The 18,985-nt window shown below is 50.8% G+C and overlaps 1 protein-coding gene across 2 annotated transcripts; it reads right to left on the reverse strand.

Moving 5' to 3' along the window:
* Nucleotides 1–11,148: 11,148 nt before the first annotated feature.
* MAPRE1 (microtubule associated protein RP/EB family member 1) lies at nt 11,149–18,654 on the reverse strand. 2 transcript variants are annotated; one of them, XM_072350402.1, is made up of 7 exons: nt 18,515–18,654; nt 18,030–18,153; nt 15,750–15,895; nt 14,785–14,974; nt 14,036–14,145; nt 13,194–13,346; nt 11,149–12,864 (listed from the first exon to the last, which is right to left on the reverse strand). In XM_072350402.1, exons 2-7 carry the CDS (start codon nt 18,148–18,150, stop codon nt 12,808–12,810), a joined length of 777 nt encoding a protein of 258 aa, XP_072206503.1. In that variant the 5' UTR covers nt 18,151–18,153; nt 18,515–18,654; the 3' UTR covers nt 11,149–12,807. The 2 variants fall into 2 exon arrangements, with proteins under 2 accessions (XP_072206503.1, XP_072206502.1); XM_072350401.1 differs by having other exon boundaries at nt 14,770–14,974.
* Between the last annotated feature and the right edge of the window lie 331 nt (nt 18,655–18,985).

Raw genomic sequence — 18,985 nt, forward strand, 5'->3', positions numbered from 1 at the left:
AAATTGGGCTCAGCAGCTCACTTCTAGCAGCAAGATCGATCTGATCAAACAAGACCTGGAAACTCCTGGAGATAAGAGCAGAGCTGCAGGCACCAAGCCTTGCAATCAGCACCAGGCTCCATCCCAGGGCCACTAAACCCCCAGCCATGCTCACACCGTTCTGCAGCTCCCGGGGCACAGCAGCTCAGCAGGTGCTGAGCACTCATAGCAGCACTGAGCCTCGGGATGGCCCTGGTTCACGCTGACCTGGGGCACACGTTACTCTCTGCTGGCTGCACACACAGGGCTTGCAGCACAGCATTCACAGACAGACGTCAGAGGTGTCCCTTCATGCGGCTGTGTCTGATCTCTCACCCGTGCAGTTTCCTACATATGGAAGTCAAGAGGTAGAAACAATCTCAGGAAGGATGAGCAGATAGCACAGATAGCACTGAGGGAGAAGATGATGAGCACAAGGGACAGCAGCGCTGGGTTCTGGGTGCACAGCAGGGCACACAGCACAAGTGCTACAAGGAGAAACAACAAATCAGCATCACCAGGAATCTTATAGACAGGAAAGCATCTTTTCCCAGCTTAGTGAAGTACAATGAGCTGAATGTTACCAAACCAAAAGGTACAAACCTTGTTACCAGGTCCTGCGCTCAGACCCAGTGCTGTGTGTTACACAAGCAGCACTCACTGCCTTTCCCCCATCACTTCCAATCACCCACACTGTGAGCTCTGTGGACGCCTCAATTCCTCCTCACTCTTCATTCTCCCAATCTCTGTTCTGCTTTCCTTCCAGCCTGGAAAATAGATTTCTGTCCATTGCATTGTCTCTGGAAGCATCGGCACAACAGAGACATCTTAAACAAAGACAGCTATTTCCATTGGACTGAAAGAGAGCAGCGCAGACACCAAGTCATGTTTCTGCCTCGCCTCAGGTTTGGGGAAGCTTCACTTACAGAAGGAAACACAATATTGAGTGAATTTGTCCTCGATGTTCTCTATCAATCCCGAGGAAGAATTAGCAGCAGCCTTATATTACACACATACATCTTCTGTAAGTAAAGATTTCAGCCTTCCATCTCGCTCAGCTTTTAATGAAGACAGGACACAGCGTCTCTGGACACATCCTCAGCACAGTGTGCAGATTTACCCTCCAGGGGTAAATCACAGCCCTGCCACTAGTCGCAATATAAATAAATGCCTATTGCTAAGGGAGCCCCTGCACTCACAAAGCAAAGTGCCGAGGCGGGATTCGAACCTGCAGCCAGCACAACGGGCTCATCCCTCCAGCCCTGTGGGGTTGTACCAGCCCTGGTGCTGCTCGGCAGGGCAGGGAGTGAACCCAAAAGCATGGGGCTGCTCTGCAACCCAGTGTCATCAGGCACACTCATGCTTACCCTGTCAGAGCCAGCACTAAACGGGAACAGGCTGGGAATGCTGTGTAGAAAATCATTTCACAGTCACGGGCAGGAGAGCGTTCCTAAACCAATTCACAGTGGGGTCGGATTGATTCCTGTGCACAGAAATGCAATATAGACAAAAAAAAGAGATCATTTAATTCCCCCTTAACTGTGAAAAGCAATTTGGTGCAGTGTGTGACACATTGCAGAGCACTGAGCATCGCCCTGGAAAACAAATATAGCACACGGGAGCCAACCACACACCCAGCCCTGGTATGTCACACTGCTGAGAGAAGTTACAGTAAAACTAAAGAAAGGAATAAAACCGTGTTGGATTAAGGCCAGTTTCACTCCCTCGCTCACACAGCAGCAGCAAGGCATGGGAATGGCGGAGCAGCACAGCCTGATCCTACAGCAGCAGCCCTACTGCATCCCAGCACCCAGCATTGCTCAGCTACACGGTAAAGGTCCTCATGCAGCCACTCACAGCCTCCATAACAAAGAACAGGTTCCTTCGAGGCACCTCAGGGCTCTCAGGGCGATTTCCTCTGCCTGCAGATGCTCAGACCATAAATAATCAGCGCACAGTTTTGCTGCTGCTGCTGTTTTATTGCCTGAGGCTCTCACTTGCTGCTCTGCCTCTGAGATAGGGGTGGGCAGGCAGGCTTCAGAGGGTTGGGGCACTTTGAGCAGCATCTCCTCCTCATCAAAGTCCCGGCAGGATTTTTTTGTTGAGTGAGACTTTAGAACCCAAGTGAAGGATTTGATGTGTGCTTCACACCGAGTGGCATCAAAGCAGCCGCCGTCCGCAGGGAGCTGCTGTGCAACACAGGCACCAGCAGCACCGAACTGAGCGACCCTACCAGCAGCACCGTGTGTGGGAGGGGAGAACTCCGGAGGTTTCCTTGGAGCAGCCTGAATCCAAAACCCAACTTGTCATTTGCTGCAGCGTTCCTGAAAGGAAAACGTAGCCCTGAGATTCCCTGAGACACAGCAGAGCAGCTCAGAAGAAATCCTCTCATTGAACGATGGCACTTTGCAGCCCTCGCGCATCACAGCAAGGTCAGCTCCAGCAGTTTGAGAGCTCCTCTCCCTGGGCTCTGCTCGAGCTGCAAACATTTGTTTCTTTGCCAGCAGAAGCTGTTGTTAAGTGGCGGCTATTTGGAGGGAGCACGGTTAATGTGACCGCAGCCATCAGCAGCACTGCACGGAACGCAGAGCAGCGCTGCTCAGCCTCAGCATCTGATAAGAACAGAGATTGTAAGTCATCTTCTCCCACTGCTCATCCCAGGCTCAGGGCCCATGAGGGGGTTTGGCACCGGAGGACCCCATACGACACAACAGCACGGCAGCTCCATCCTACCCACAGTGCAGTAATGCCTTCAGACCCACCCAATTCTCACTTCTCATGGCACAAGGAGGAGATGGGACATTTTGAAGCCTCATTTTCTAAGGAGAAAAGCAGAGCCCTGATCAGACGCCGGCTCCTTGTCCAGGAAACAGTGCAGATCTCCCCATTGCTTTCCTTCCCCTTTAGGCTGAAGGGGCAGCACCGTGTCAGACCAGCAGCACCACAGCAGCACGCCCTGCTGCTGAACTACACAAGGATGAACTGAATGCAGCCCAACAGCCATCATGGTCACCTTCAGCAACACTCAGCCCCTCATTCAGAGACAGACCCGCCTGCAGTCCCCCAGGAACTGTCAGGGCTTCCATCAGTAACAAAGCAGGGATCTCTCCCCATGTCACAGCACAAACCGCAGTTGCTCCTTTCTCAAAGCTTTGATTCCTAAAACCTTCCTTCCGTTCCTGCCTGACATCAGAACACCCACCTCATCCTCACAAGGGAACGGTGCCGTGCTGTTAGAAGCAGCCCCTGAGGTGAATTAACCACAGCCTGTAACGACGTTCTGCTACAGCAACTTTATCCCCACCAAACCCAGGAACTGAGCAGTGATTTTATATCTGATGCATTTTGGCTCAGGCAGAGAGCGGCAGCTGCTCCCCATATGATTTATGGATGTTTTCTACATAGCCAAAGCCAGGCACAAAACCCCCTGTTCTGTTCATGGCAACCCTGTCAGAGATGGGGAGAGAAAATCACATTCTGGTCAGTGGCAGCAGTGGGCACAAACCATTTTATTGGCTGCCTTCCCCCACCCCCCCCCCCTCATATCTACAGAGGAGATGCAAGAAGCTGTATAACAAACCCTATAAATATTGATGCTCAACAGCTGGTAGCGATGATAGGAGGCACACAGCAGCTTTTGTTACACAAATGCAGAAGCAAATTGGTTCAGCCCTAAAAGCCAAGGGAACCTCAGGGGTTCCAAGACCCCCATGCACCATTAGAGGAAAGCGAGGGGCAACACTCAGCTCTGCATAGGGCCATCCCACCCCCAGTGCCCCCCAGCACAGCGGAGGGGAGAGGGCAGATAAGCAGAGGCAGAAGTAAAGCACTGGGAAAGAAATCACATCAGCAGAACACCTCCAGCAAACAGGATTGCAGCATAAGCGGCTCAAGCAGGGATTTGGGGCGGGACGAAATGTGTTTTCACACGGATGGTTCAAATATGGGATATGCTGCCAAAGGGCATCTCCAAAGCCAAGGCGTTAATTAGATTCCAAAGCAGCCTGAGCGTTCCCAGAGGCACACAGTGAGCAGATTCTATCTCCTGCTGACACAAACACGCTACCTGCAAAGTTTCAAACAGAACAGACAGAGCTGCAACCAGACCTTCAGCTCAAAGGAAACTTCTGCCTCTTCGCCAGACCTTCCTTCCTGAGCTGTCTCTTTCCAGCAAGAAACCTCCCTCTCTTTCCCATCGCACTTCATTCACATCACTGCTTTTTGGTGGTGCCCAAACGAAGGACGAAGCACAGGAGGAATAAAACCCCACCACACACCCCTGACCAACACCAGGAGAGATGCAGCCTCTCCCATGGGTCCCATATCTCACTGGCTTTGTGTTTTCATTGCCCTCTTCTTGTTGTTGGTTGAAAAAACCAATCAAGGTTAACATAAGCTTGGTTATCTGTATCCATGAACCATATTCTTAATGAGGGCTGCTGTAACATTCCAATACGTTTTCTTGCCATGTGATGGATGGCAGCAAAGGGCAAGTGTGTGTCTGACGTGGAAGTGAGGATGGAGCAAAGAGGTTGGGAGGGAGGCTTGGGCGACATTCCTCTGTCGGAGCCCTGTCTCTAATGGAACAGCAGTGAAGCCTCATGGAAAAATATAGCCTTCAATGCTCACAAAACAAAGCGCTCACAAAGGCTTTTCCTCCCACCAGCTCGAGTCCCTCCCTGCAGATCCCCAAACCAAACAAACGGGGGCTGCCAGCGGGGCACCCGTTTCACAACAACATTCCGCTCTGTGGCTAAAAATAAAGAGATTTGTCCCATGCTCAGCCCTTGGCCAACATGCACCCAGAGCAATAAAGGCGCACCTGGCCTCGCGTGAGGGTTGCACAAGCAGGTGATGGGCCAGAAGTGATAACCAAGCCGTTAACAGGTGAGGAATGCAAGAAAAAAGCATCATAGGGACCGCGCTTCTCCTGCCCTCCTGGCAAAGGACTCCCTTTGTGAGATTATAGTCCTACGCCATTCAAGAGAAAGAAGCAAAGAAATGGGGGTAAAAGAGAGCGTATTTCAGCTGTAAAGGATTTACGCACCCGATTTACATGTGAATCAATTACCCAGGCGAAGCTCAAACGGTGCCAATAGGATTTAGGTGACCGAACACACCTCGCATTCAAGTCCTCTAATCCGTATCTGCAATTCCTGATAGCTTCGCGAGGTGCGACTCTGCAAGAGCGGAGATGGGTCCTCCTCCCCCTTCAAACAATCGGAGTTTTAGAGCAAAGAATAATGCCGAGGAGCCCATCTGTGCTGCTCGGCGTCGGGCAGCAGCAGCTCCTCCTGCACATCGGGTTGTGCACGCAGTTAAGCAAGCAAGTGTTCCTCCTGGGCCTGGAAGCCTCAGCACACCGCAAGGCCGAAGTTGTTGGTTTTGCTTTGCAGCATCCATCACTGACGGCACGCTGAGGAGGGCAGGAGAAAATCCCGTTCTGCACTGTATGAACTCCATGCAATTTAAGGAGCCTTTCAAATCAGGAGGAGGGGTGAGGAGGGGAGAACCCCTCGGAGCACTGACCTCAATCAACAAGTGATGCTGATGAGAGCAGCAGCGCCATCCCATACAGGCTCTGGCAGCTGATGGGCAGCACTGCAGCTCCTCTGCCATCCCCTCCTGAGCAGAGCATGGCAGCCAACAGCTCTAAGACAGCTCAGAATCCACAGAGAAAAGAGCTGATGAACTCCTTGTCACTGGGTTGGTCTCAGTTCACCTCAGAGGTATTTCAACACAGAAATTACACACTCTGGCTATGCGGGCACAGATAGAAGTTTCCCTTTCTCAAACGCAATTACAGCTGCACAGACACAGAAGGAGGTTTACAGACAAAACACTGGAGGAATCGATACATCAGATTGGATGGGAGACCGTGATTTCAGCTGCTGCTGAACTGCATTAAGCCACCTAAATTAACTTAATTAGGTGTCAAAACAAGCCTGCTTGGTACAGAAGAGAGATGTTTTAAGGAAGGCTCAATGCAGCTCACAGCAGTGGGCACAACTCCTGCCCACAAAGCTGTGTGACCCACACGTGGCTGCGGACACCAACTGCCTCTCCATGGGTTTTTCTCTTGGCCAGCAAACCAAACCAAACGGAACTGAAGGAGGTGAGGACAGGGAGACACCGTGGGAGGAAGGCTGATCTCTACCTGCTTAAGTTCCCTATCAGCTCCAGGAGCTGCACTCAGCTCCTCCCAGATGCATTGGAAGCAGATGCCAAAGCCCAGTGGAAAGCAAAGCAGCAGCAGAGCTCCACAGACAGGGCACTGTTACAGACGGGATGGATGAGCTCACCCGCCGGGTTTCCCTCCCATCAGCCTCACTCAGAGCTTGCACAAAAACGTTTTGTTCCTTTTGCAAGCTTCTCATGGATCCCTCCTGGGTCCTCCATAGGCGGTGAGTCACATCTCCTGAAAGCCTCTATTGATGCTCCCAACTGTCCTTACGTCACAGGGCACTGAATGCCGTCTACTGGCTCCAATAATAAGCACCGAGAGCACAGCAGCATCGGCTGCCACAAGCACTGGGGGCTGTCACATCACTTCATAGAACAGCTGAGCTTAGAGGGGACCCAGTTCCAGCCCCCCCCCCCCCTCCCATCATGGGCTGGTTGCCCCCCACCAGCTCAGGGCACAGAGCTTGAGCTCCTGCAGGGATGGAACTTCTCACACACAGTCAGGATGCTGCTAAAGGTACCTTGCACAGTTCCACCTGCTGCTGCTCAGGGTCCTGCTGCATCCTCAGCCCTGCTGAGGGCACAGCCAGCACCCTGTTGCTTTGGGGTCACACCAGCCACGCACCGCTGCTTTCCAACAAGAAACTCCAAAGCTCTTCTAGCTCACAACAGAAGCAGAAGGTGATAGCAGTCAGACAGGTAGCAATCAGACAGATAGAGCAGCATGATGACAGGGTTAGAAACCCCCAAACTGGAACTGGAGGCTCAGTGACAATGCTAAGGGGAAACAAGGCATTAAGGGCATCTGCAGTGCCGTATTGGTAATGAGGATGCCATTAAAGCTCAGCAAGCATTCAAATCCTTCATCAACTCCCATCTCCCACCAGCACTGCTTTCCCTGGAAGGTGATGGGCGTGCAGAAGTTGCCGTACTGTAACAACTGCATCAGAAATCACAGCCATTACAACATTATATGCAACCTCAGCCAGGGAACAGCAAAAAGAAAACACCTCTACGGCACCACTTTGCCAATAGCATCCATCTCCGGGGAGCCATTAAAGCAGAAGATGCCACTCTCTAAAAGCAACCGCTGATGGGCTATGAGCTGAGATGGACGGCTATGCACGGAGATGGCTGCTGGTCCCCTGCAGTGGTTTTGGAGGGCAGATGTGTGTGTGTGTGAAAGGGTCGGTGAGGAGGAAAGAGAGCGCAGGGGTACGAACAGCGGGGTCCTGGAGGAAACCTTATAGAACATCAAAGGGAACGAAAGAGGAGGAAAAGGAGGCAAAGGGATGGACGAACCACGGCTGTCTGTATGTTGGGGCAGCGGGACGGAAGATGCAAAAGGCGCTCGGAGGGAGAAGAGCGAGCGGCAAAACGGGACGCCTGGAGGCGACGCAACGATCTCCGCACACGGACGAATCGCGGCCCAACAGCGCCCCCTGGTGGCGCTCTCTGGTGGCGCTCCGGAGCCGCGCTTCCGTCCCAAGGGATTGCCTTGGGCTGCTTGCTCCGAAAGTAATGCCTCCTGCTTGTTTCCACGGGAGCTACAAAGAGTACAACGACGTTCTTCAATAGAGCAGGTTTTCAGCTACGTAACACCGTTCTTTAACAGTCACCACCATGAGCTGTGCCTTTTAGGCAGAGATGAAGAGCCTGCATACCACTCTACTCTGCAATGCATCACCATGCAGGCACCAAGGAGCCATTGAGCATCCCAGGGGTGAGCACAGCACACACAGCACAGCACTGCTCCCCACCCCCAGGTTTAGCCCCCTGAGCCTCCCTGAACCACAGCCTGCACCAACAATCCCTCCCAGCCAGGGGATGTCCCCACAGTTTCATAGGAGCTGATCCTATCCCCATTCATTCTCCACCTGCAGAAGCTTTCAAAAGCTTCATTTATTCACAGGACACTGCAAACAACAACTGAGCCTGTTCCACATGTTCTCCTTAATTCACATTTCCCACAGCCCAAAAGTTTGGTACGGGTTGGTTTTACTTGTAGGGAAGGCAACATTAAGATGCCAGCAGCATCGTCAGGCACTATTGTGCAACAGGTCCATTACAGAACAGAGCTGAGACCTGTCTTACTGGAGTTTCCCTGCATTATTTCATGGCCAAGCAAGTGTCACAGCTCCCTTATCAGTTGCTGAACAGGAGGCAAGAAGCTCGAGGTCAGGAATGAGCTTTATCTGGTGGCACCAGTTCCCCAGGAGCAGCTGGAAGAGAAGAAAGATTTCACTTCCTGGCACCAGGGTTTGAGCCTCCATGTTTCACAGCAAATACTTCATTTATAGGGGAATAGGGATGCACCGCCTTACAGGAAAGGCTCTGAGGCCATCACTGCTGAGCACACAGCTCCTGGGGGGGAGCTCAGCCTCAGCAGGGCTGTGCTTAGTGTAGACACCCAGAGAAGGCACTGCATGAAGACCTCCAGGACAGTAATGCATGGACAGTTATGCATGGATGGTGCTCAGCGCTGCTCCCACAGCATCGCCTCCAGGAGCAGAGCATTGGTTTGCAGCTCAGGGGATGCACCTGGATCCATGAGCAGTGCTTCTCCTCCAGGACTTCTCCCAACAGCTCTCAGGTTCACACTGTATATCAGTCATCCATCATCCATCCGCATCCCATAACTCCATCTGCATCCCATAACTCCATCTGCATCCCATAATCCAAGGCCACAGCATCTCTGTCCCCTCTGGGCAGGCACGAGATCCCACTGATGTCCAGGAGCACCATGCCCAGTCTCTGTGAAAAACCAAGAAGCAAAAGAGAACATCCAAAGAGCACAAGCCTGAAGCTCCCCAATCACATTATGGTCTAATTGCAGCTCTCCAGCACCCAGCCCTCATTCATTACCTCCTGCTTGGTTTAAGAAAGCTGACTTGACAGGCTGCCCATTAGAATACATGAGGTTCAGCCCCATCAGTTTGTGTCCTCTCCCCCTGTGTATGTGGCAAAACTCCCCCTCCTGCCTCACCTCGGCCTTCTCCAGGTGAAACCCACCTCCAGTCTTCAATCTCCCTAATCCTAAAGCCGTGTTCCATCTGCATAAACACAGAGCCATGAAGCATCTGTCCCAGCTGCAGCTGTTGCACTCTGCCCATCCAAATCCAGGCCCCGAGGACCTCACCTGACAGTCACCATCCTTTGGACACGGGGAGCAGCTCAGCCAGTTCTGAACACTGAGATGCTCGTATTCTGGCCCCACAGACTTGAACAAGGTCCTGGTGGATGAAGCTGTATTTCCTACGTTATGCATTTGTATAAATAAGTGCAATTATAGGATGTAAGCCTACACATACGAAGGCCAAGGTTCACCAAGCCAGCCAGCTGTGCAAAGAGGGAAGAGCTGAAACCACAATCAACTCCGACCTGAGAAAACATCAAGGTTGAAGCTGAACTTTGTTCCTTCCTTCTCCATTATAAAGAAAAACATTTGCACGGGGTTGGACTTTATGATCTCCAAAGGTCCCTCCCAACCCCTGCAATGCTGATTGGAAGCCAGAGGTTGTCTTAACCAGAACATAAGTACAATCAGCCTCCCAGACCTCAGGCCAACACTTGCCCAACTCTCGTTATGAGATAAACCTGACTGAACACCCAAAGCCTTCAGGCCCAACCTCTACTTTACCAAGCAGCCTCTACCCTCAGTTTGAAGTTGTGCACATTGGAGTTAACCCAGCAGTGCTCTAAGCCCACACTACCATCCCTCGTGTGCCTCGTGCCGCTACACAAATTAAGGAGGATGATCAGTCTTAAGCAGCCCCACAACATAGCGATATAATGCAACATCAGCAAGTTCTTGGCCTTTATTTGAAGGCTTTCAACAGTTACAGTAAGAATTGGCATCGCAAACCAGGAACTGTGAAAAGAAATTGGACGATAAAAGTTAGAAAAACACCCACGATCCCACCTGCAAGTCAGGCAACAGGGAGACGTGAGCTTCTGCCTCTTCCATTCTGTTTGTGTTTCAAACACCTGACAAAACTAAGACACCAAGGAAGGCTGGACTGCTCTGTAGGTGAGCAGCGTAACAGATTAACAGCATATACTGTACCATGTAGCAGAGTAGCTATGTCAGGTCTATGGGTTTGAGTTGGGCTTATTGTCATTGTCTTCCCAAAAAGGACACCAGCAACAGATTGTACCAACATTACCTACGCTGCGGCCATTTAAATAGACCACAAGGCTGAACCCCCACCCTGGGGGCACAGAAACGATGTAATGAATTGGAAATCTTAGCAGTGTTTGACTTAGAAGATCAGTTTCACTTTAGTTCCAATGCACATTGGATGGGACCATGCGTCCGGTCTCACAAAGCACAGCCTGCTGACTCCCAGCAGAAAAGGACGTTTGCTGGCTTCTAATAGCAGAGCTCAAAACCTCACGAAGCTCATGGGTTGACCCACGTGCCCCACAGTCTCACACACACCTCATCCCCATCACAGACACCTCAGGCAGCTGCACATCCCAGCACATCACCCAGCTGCAAGGAAACAGGCACCTAAAATCACCTCTGACCCAGCCGTGTGTCATTGCCAGGCTGGCTTTGCTGGAATAAAGCAGTATTTAAAGATGGTAGATCTATGCTTCTGAGCTCTAAGTAAACAAGTAATGGTAAAGAAGATTTTATGTGCATCAAAACCCCCGGGTTCTGCATCTGCACTCCTATAGCCCAACCCCAGCTCCAGCACCAGCGATACCCATAGAACAAAGGCACTGCAGGAGGACAACATCTCAATGGTGGGGATGAAGCGGAGCAATGCTTCCCCCAGCACGCTCCAAAGGAAGCTTCAGCATTCCTGCTACCCACAGGGACACAACTAGGATGGGAAGGTGAGAGCCGACATCACAGGTCCTCAATGCTCCACCACGAGAAGCTCCAGGGCTGCCTGCTCACACCTGAAAGCACGAGACAACTCCAGCAGACCATCACACTCTTGAAATACAGAACTTTATTTAGAAACTGCTTAAAATAGAAAAACCCTGTCGAGAAAAAAAAAAAAAAAAATCCGAGTCAAATACGGTTTTCTCAGTAAAATGTGGAGTTTTAGGGCAACGAAAGTCTCAAAGGCCACAAGAGAAATAGCACCACTGCAATTGCAAACAATGGCTGGATATACTTGCATTTTTTTTTCCTTTTCTTTTTTTTTTGGCATTCACTGAATTTGGGTTTTTCCTCTGCGTTTCACAAAGATTCATGCACTACACAACAGTTACCATAAGATGCTCTCCTACACACGTTTTAGGACAAGCTACCACCAGGAACGAATGGATACAGCACAACAGGACTGATGGATCTCAGTAGTGGAGGGGGGGGGGAATCAGAAAGTCTTGCAGGATCTCGCCAAACACAACAGTAATGAGGGGGCATGAGAGCAAAAAATAAAAGGAAAAAACATTAAAAAAAAAAAGAAAAAGCAGGAGGGACAATTAAAGAAAGTACTTTAAATATTAATATTTAAGTTAGTCTCAGTACTGTATTTTCTGCAGGAACATTAGCTCTGTTAGCCAGCATCTCTTTAGTTTTGACCCCAGAAGACAGCTGAACTGGCAAAGAGTTACTATTAGATACGCCCTGGGCTGAGGAAAATAGAAAAGAGACCCAAAAAAATAAATCATCATCCTCATGTGCTCAATTCACTTTCATCCTATGAGCTGCACAGCCCAACCCTGCTGCAAGTGCAGAGTTGGATCAGAGCTCCTTGGGATGGGGAAGGGTGCGAGGCCAGAAGCACAGAAAGAAACAGAACAAGCAGAAAGGAGGAAAGTACTTCAGAAGGACCTTGCGGGCAGGAAGAGTGGTGCCCTCTGCTTTCGTTTATGGAGCTTTTCCTTTTTTGAATACAGAAAACACAGTACGTTTTGGCAAAGCCGTGAGCCACAATGCCATAGGAAAACAAAAAGAAATGCTTTAGCAGTCCTCAAGGTAATTTATGTGTCTCAGCTGTTCATACTCCCTCTAATCTTGTGACAGGCAACATTAAGGCCTATTTCATTGAGAACTAATCACTCGGTAAGCAGCTTTATGCAGGAATGGAGGTTTGTTTAAGAGCCCCTCGGACAGCAGGGAGGGGAGCGGAGCGTCTCCCCAGGATGAAGCACATAAAATCTCCTGTCACATTACTTCAATTTTGGCATTTGGAAGCATTATTTTCAATACTCTTTAAGGCATTTTATTATCGTCTCCGTGCTGCAATTTCACATTAACTCCACCTTTCCATGAGTCAGAGTCTTTTACGTTCATCTACTACACAGCACCTCGGGTACAAGAAAAAAAGTCTTTCCACGAACCAGTGTTTACCAGCAAACCAACGAGTTCCAAATGTTCAGCCTCTTGCTCCCTAAAGATACCACCTAGATGTGAATACTGCTCTGCTACAGAGTGAGAGAGAGTTCCTAACTCCAACCCACTGCAAAAAAGAGTGAAAACTTCCGCAAAGTGCACTTTAAGAAGAGGTAACTTTTTTGTTTTTTTGCTTATGAAAAGAAACCAGTGAGTCCTCTAAGAATAAAGTGGAGTATTTTACAGTTAAGCACATGATCTGGGGCACAGAATTCCGATGTTGCTGCTCTGCTGGTACAGTATGTGGTCTGTTAATACTCTTCTTGCTCCTCCTGCGGCGCTCCTTCGTCAGGTATCACAAAGCCTTCCTGCAGGGAACACAATGAGGGCTCAGTGAGAAACCAGCACTCAGGCACTTCCCAGCTCTCTGCACATTCATTTAGTTATTTCTATTTCAATGAAGTACCCTTAAGTCAACCACTCACAGTGTCACCAACAAGCTTACTTTCTTCAGCTTCGATCTATGTGTTACACAGCCCTCAGGAGAACCCAACCACATTTGTGGCCTGACTCTAACAGTGGTAGATGGCCATAAATGTAAATGGAGGGGGAAATAGAGTAGAAAACAAGTAGAAAAACCAAAGCAGCTTCCCATAGAGAGGTAGGATGGTGGGGGAGGGGAGGGAAGATCACTTACATCTGTGGCATAAAGAATTTCCACAATCCTCTGCAGCACTGGGTCGTTCTCCCCTTCGTTCTCCTGGCAGATCAGCTCAATGTTCCGCAGTTTGCCAAAGTAGAAGTCCCTTTCCTTCTCCAGGTCTTCAACAGTGAGCTTCAACACGTTGATCTGCCCACGAGAATCAATAGTGATTTACCCACCAGAGCAAATGCAGTGGTGTCCATCCTAAAGGTAGGGCAACACCCCCCCCCCCAAGATGCTCTGAGGTGTGTTTGTAAGCAAAGCACTTCAGAAGTAACCAAGACACCATGGGAAGGGTACAAGGGGAAGAAAAGCTCTATTTCTCACGTTGGAGTATTTCAACAACCAACACCCAGCCCAACACATGCAATACCACATGGAAATTCTAAAGGCTTATTGCATGACAAGGGTAAAAATCCAAACGCCTGCAGCTCCCCCTGCTAACACATTCCTCCAGGACAGCCCTCGCACTGGTGGCAGCTTTAGCTCCATTGCATTCAGCATCTCGGGGACACAGCAGCTGCTCATAGCTCCATTGGAATGCTGTGATAGCTGCAACACAGCTGTGGAAATACTTAAAAGCAATGCTATGTGTGATATGGGACACAGCAGATTTAAATGTCTGGGGGCTTGTATTGCAAAAGGGGCTTTGCTGCTATCAGGAGAGCAAGGCCACCACGCTGAAGGCTTCTGATTAAGCCATTTTAAATGAACTTACTAGACAGAAGAAAGTGATCTGTCTCTCCCCAGCACAGTCACTTCATGCTAGTAAATATATATACCTATACATCCAACACACAGCCCAGGTCAGTACCCTGGGCCATTTGGCAACGCACCTGCTCAATCAATCCCGCTGATTCATCATCTCCCGCAGCCTTTTTGACCATCCCAGTACCTCCTTTGGGAGTTGCTGGGGTCCTCTGTGCAACAATGGGCCTCTGTGGGGCTGTAAGATAAACGTGCTCTTACTTCTCCTCAGAACACCTCTCCCCCTTCCAACCACCTCACAATTTGAAGACATGTTCGTCTATGAAGCATCCCTTCTTCACCCCACATGCTACATCCATTGCCTTCAGTACATCCTGACACCAACCCTTGCCATTTTCTTTCTGTAGCTCCCAGATAACTCACACCCAGAGGCTGAAGCCCAGCACCTGAGATAAGCTGCAAAACACTACGTGTGTTCATAAACTGATTTAAAATCACTGAATGGCTTGAGCTGGAACTGACCCTTAAAGGCCATCAGGCCCAACCCCTGCAGTGCACAGGGACACCCACAGCTCCATCAGTGCTCAGACCCCCCCCAGCCTGACCCTGAGTGCCTGCAGGGATGGGGCACCCACCTCATCTCTGGGCAACACGTGCCACTGCCTCATCACCTTTACTGTTAAAACCTTCCCCCTTATATCCCATCTAAACTTCTCCTCCTTCAGCTTGAAACCATCTCCCCTCATCCTATCACAGAGCCCGCTCCTTTCTTTCTTACAGCCCCTTTAGATACTGAAACAGTGACCCAGCCTCATTTTCTTCAGTTTCAAAAGGCTCGAGATCGTCTTGAACTCATTTCTACCTGCACTGCCAGTACCGAGAGGTTTCTTGGGTTTGTTCATCACTGGAGCAACGAGGTTTGGTGCCACTGTCTCCTGGCCTTGTCGGGCAGCCACGGGGTCGTATTCCTTCCCATCATAGTTTGCATCAAAAAATTTTTTGAACCACTGAACAAATTCAAAGTTGTCCTGAAATTTTCCTTTCACTAATTTGTCCACAGGAATGATCTGGAGAAAAAGAAAAAGAACAATAAACAATAAAACGCGTTGCAAGGGGAAAAAGAACCGCTCTGACTTATTCTATAAGAAGGGTTTTAAAACTGGGAGCAAATACAATTCTTTGTTCATCCTGGAGAAAAAGAAGCAAGTTGTGAAATCTTGCCTGTAAGCCACGAGCTGAGAGTCCCTTCATTCCCCATTTGGCACCTGTGGGCACAGCCCTGCCCTGGGCACACTGCTCTAAATACAGCCCCAGGGAACAGGAGAGATTCAGTGCTGGAGCTGTTGGCCAACACAGCATGAGATCCCCTCTTCATCAGGAGCAGCTTTAGCAAGGGAACGCTCTGCATTGCACCAAGCAAGCCATCGATAACTACCACCTCCATAAAGCACTCTTCCATAAGCACAGCACTCACTTGATCTAAAGACATTTTTTTCCCCACAGATCCCATTCTCACCAGTGGAATGGTGCACACTGGGAAAGGAGATTGGGAAATCCTTAAGACCACCACACCAACAGGTTACTGGGATGGCTGCGTGCCATGTCAGCTCATGATTTCTCAGGTTTCAGTATTGGCCAACGCTACGTAAAGTTGAATGGAGTTAACATGGAAGAAACCAGCACTAAAAACTGCAAATCCAACCTTTGCTCAAACAGACTCTGCATTCATTTAGGTGTGAACCAAAACAAGTGGGATTTGCAAGCCAACAACCAAGCCAGATTGGAAAGTACATGCCACCCATTTGGATCCCAGGAAGGAGAAGTAACCCCAACCCAACTTACTTTGTCAACACCCATTCGTTTGAAACCTGCTTGTAGAACCTTGAAGTTCTGAATGTATTCATGTTCCAATTTTGCTTGAAACTTCACTTTCTTGAGAGCTACTGAACCTGGGAAGAGCATGTCCATGAACTGGCAGTAAGCAGCACCTGTGAGAGAGAAGAACATCATTCCACGATGAACGACGGATGGTCAGCCATAGCAGCACGCTGCCCAGCCTCATCCCACCACTGCACAAGCCCTTAGAGCAGCAGAAAGGAGCTAACAGGACCCCTTGGTCTGGTTTGGAAGAGTGTGGCTGTAAGCAAGCTGCAGAACTAAGGTCTGGCCCCACGGCTTGAGCTCTTGTACCCAAAAAGCAGTAACACCTCTGTGATTCCAAGAGGAAAAATCCAACATGTAACATGGTGTTCCATCCCTCGTGGGCATTCCTTATCAATATTAATAGAGCTGATCTGGAAAAAGTATTCTTCTAAAAACAGCGTTGAATCGTTATTAAAATAGCGTCTTATTCACCAGCTACAAACAGAACCTACGCAAAGTTCAAGGTGCTCTCAGAAGTAAGAGAGTAAAGTAGGATGAATTATATCTCCTTTCAGCATCTAAAGGCGCTGGAAGGAGGGGAGAGACTCTTTAGCAGGGTCTGTGTGGTAAGACAAGGGGAGATGGCTTCAGGCTGAAGGAGGAGAAGTTTAGATGGGATATAAGGAAGAAGGTTTTTACAGTGAGGTGGCTGCACAGAAATGAGGATGAGGTGGGTGCCCCATCCCTGCAGGCATTCCAGTCAGGCTGGGGGGCTCTGAGCACTGATGGTGCTGTGGGTGTCCCTGCTCAGTGCAAGGGGTTGGAGTAGGAGACCTGTATGGGTCCCTTCCAACTCAAACCATCCTACTGTATTTAAGTCACACTTTAATCAGAGCACTGAGCTAAGACACTCCTTCTTTCTGTTCATGTTAAATCCTTCGATTCAGCACTCACTAATAGTGAGGTGGGGAGGACGTGGTTCAAGCAGAGAGCCAACCCAGCAATGAGCTTTTGTACAACACACACACACCTCTTAAAGACAGTTCTAAACTGCATTATTACTCTGCAGCGATGATGCACAACCGTGTGTCACCAGCAATACAAGCACAGCATTCTGAGCGTTACATCCCGCCCCACATCAAAGAACTCAGAGGACACGGAGAGCAATGGGAGCCTTCACCTAAAACAAACAGCAGCACAGCAAACTCCTGTGGGGCACGAGGCCAAGAAGCACTGCACTGTATTGCCCTGAGCCAACCCAGCTCCCCACAAAGCTTTTGGGCCCCAAACTGCGGTGGAGCACGTTGAGTTCAGCCCAGCAGTGCTCATCGCTTCTCCTCTTTGTGGCTGCAGATCTTCAGTTCCTCTCCATCCCTACAGTTCTTCCTGCATCACCTTATTAGACAGAAGCCACCAGAAATACCTGCCTGACATGTATTCTGAGTTCCCTCCTTCTCTCCATCCTTGGGAATGCTCCTTCCGCAGCCGCACACTGTGCTGCCAGCTCCATACGTAAACTTCTGCCTCCTTTTGTTCAGCCCCCGACGCCTTATTCCAACCTCACCCCGTGAGATGTGCTCCTACCTCTCACCCAGGCCCTTTCATCTCCCTGCTGCAGTTATTCAAATCACCACCTCTCGCCCAGGCTGCCTCCTTTAGCCTTGGGTTTGCTTTTCTTTCCGCGTTGCCCCACAGACCATTATTTCTCTGTTCCTTTCACCCAGCCTCCTCCCACACACTCCTCCCTGCGCGATGACATATGACTTCATTTCTGGAGCACCAGCACTTCCCCTTTCGTTGTGCACAACCAGCAGATATTCAGCTTTGGCAGATCAGCTCACAGTGACTCGGGGTCAGGCTGAGGTTCTCCTTCACTACAGGGAGGTGGGAAGTCCCAAGTATGAACCCAGACCCACCTGCGTGTCCCCTCACACCCCTGTGCCCCGTCTGAACCCATAGGCACCTCCCAATGGTTTTCCCCATATGGGATCACACCCATTTACATGCCTTACTGCACTCCTAGGACTTCTGCCCATGCAGACTACATACTTGGGTTCCCCTCTTAGGACCCTCATTTCTTCTTATCCCATTTACGCTGTAGCAGATCAGAAGGCCATAACATCCCATTATGCCCCCATCACGTTTCCGCTATTAAAAACCATTTCGATACAACTCCAAACCATAACCCGATTATTACGGAGCTCTTTGCCACCTCCCAGCCCCAGACCGAACCCAGACGGCCCTCCCCGCGCCGCTCACCTGAGCACAGCTGCTCGATCTTGGTCAGCGTCAGCTGCAGGGACTCGTTGATCCACGCCAGCATGTCGTGCCGGCTCAGGTTGTCGCTCGTCACCGACGTGGAATACACATTCACTGCCATTTTCTGCCAGACGGAGCCGCGGGTGTGACCGCCGCACGCCGCTCACTCCGCAGCCCCATCGCGGCTCGCAGCCCCGCACCCACCCCGACACCACCCGCCCCCCCCCACCCGCTCGGAGCTCCCTTCCCCGCGGGGCGATCCCGCAGCACAAAGCGATGCCGCCCCGGAACACTCAGCGCTCGCGGCCCGCGCCCCTCCCTCCTCCCGCCGCCTCCTCCTCCGCCGCGCGGCCCCCGCGGAGGGGCGCGTCCGGAGCCAGGCCCGGCCCCGCAGGCCGCACCCGAGCTCCCCACGCCCGCCGACCCCTCGTACCGCACCCGGCTCCCTCAACCCCGCGTCCCCCCGCCCGCTCCCGGCCCGTTACCTGCCCCGCTCTCGCCCCGTCTCCTCCGCGTTCAAACCGGCCCCGCCCGCTGCCCGGGACCACGTCACGCGCACGCGGCGCGCTCACGTCACGCGCGTAACGTCACGGCGGCGCAGGAAGAACGGCGTGCGGTACAGCGGGGGCGGGGCCACTGCGAAGCTCCGCCCACTCCCGAGTGCTCGCTTCTGATTGGCCAGCCCTGCTAGCCCCTCCCACTCCGCGGCCCATTCATTAACGCTGGCCGGGAGGCCGCGTGCCGGCGGGGCTCGGCGATGAATGAACGTGGCCGGTCCGTATAGAAACAGCGCTTTTAGTCTTTAATCCCGCTGTGCTGCACGGCGAACGCGAGCTGATCGATTCCCCTTCCATTCCCCCACACGTTTGGAGTTCCCAGTACGAAAAGAAACACAGAACAATACGGGTTTGGTTTTTTTTTCCCTCTTATTTTAAAAGATTGTATAAAAATCCACA

The sequence above is a fragment of the Excalfactoria chinensis genome, chromosome 15 (genome assembly GCF_039878825.1).
Source record: "Excalfactoria chinensis isolate bCotChi1 chromosome 15, bCotChi1.hap2, whole genome shotgun sequence".
NCBI classification, from domain to species: Eukaryota; Metazoa; Chordata; class Aves; order Galliformes; family Phasianidae; genus Excalfactoria; species Excalfactoria chinensis.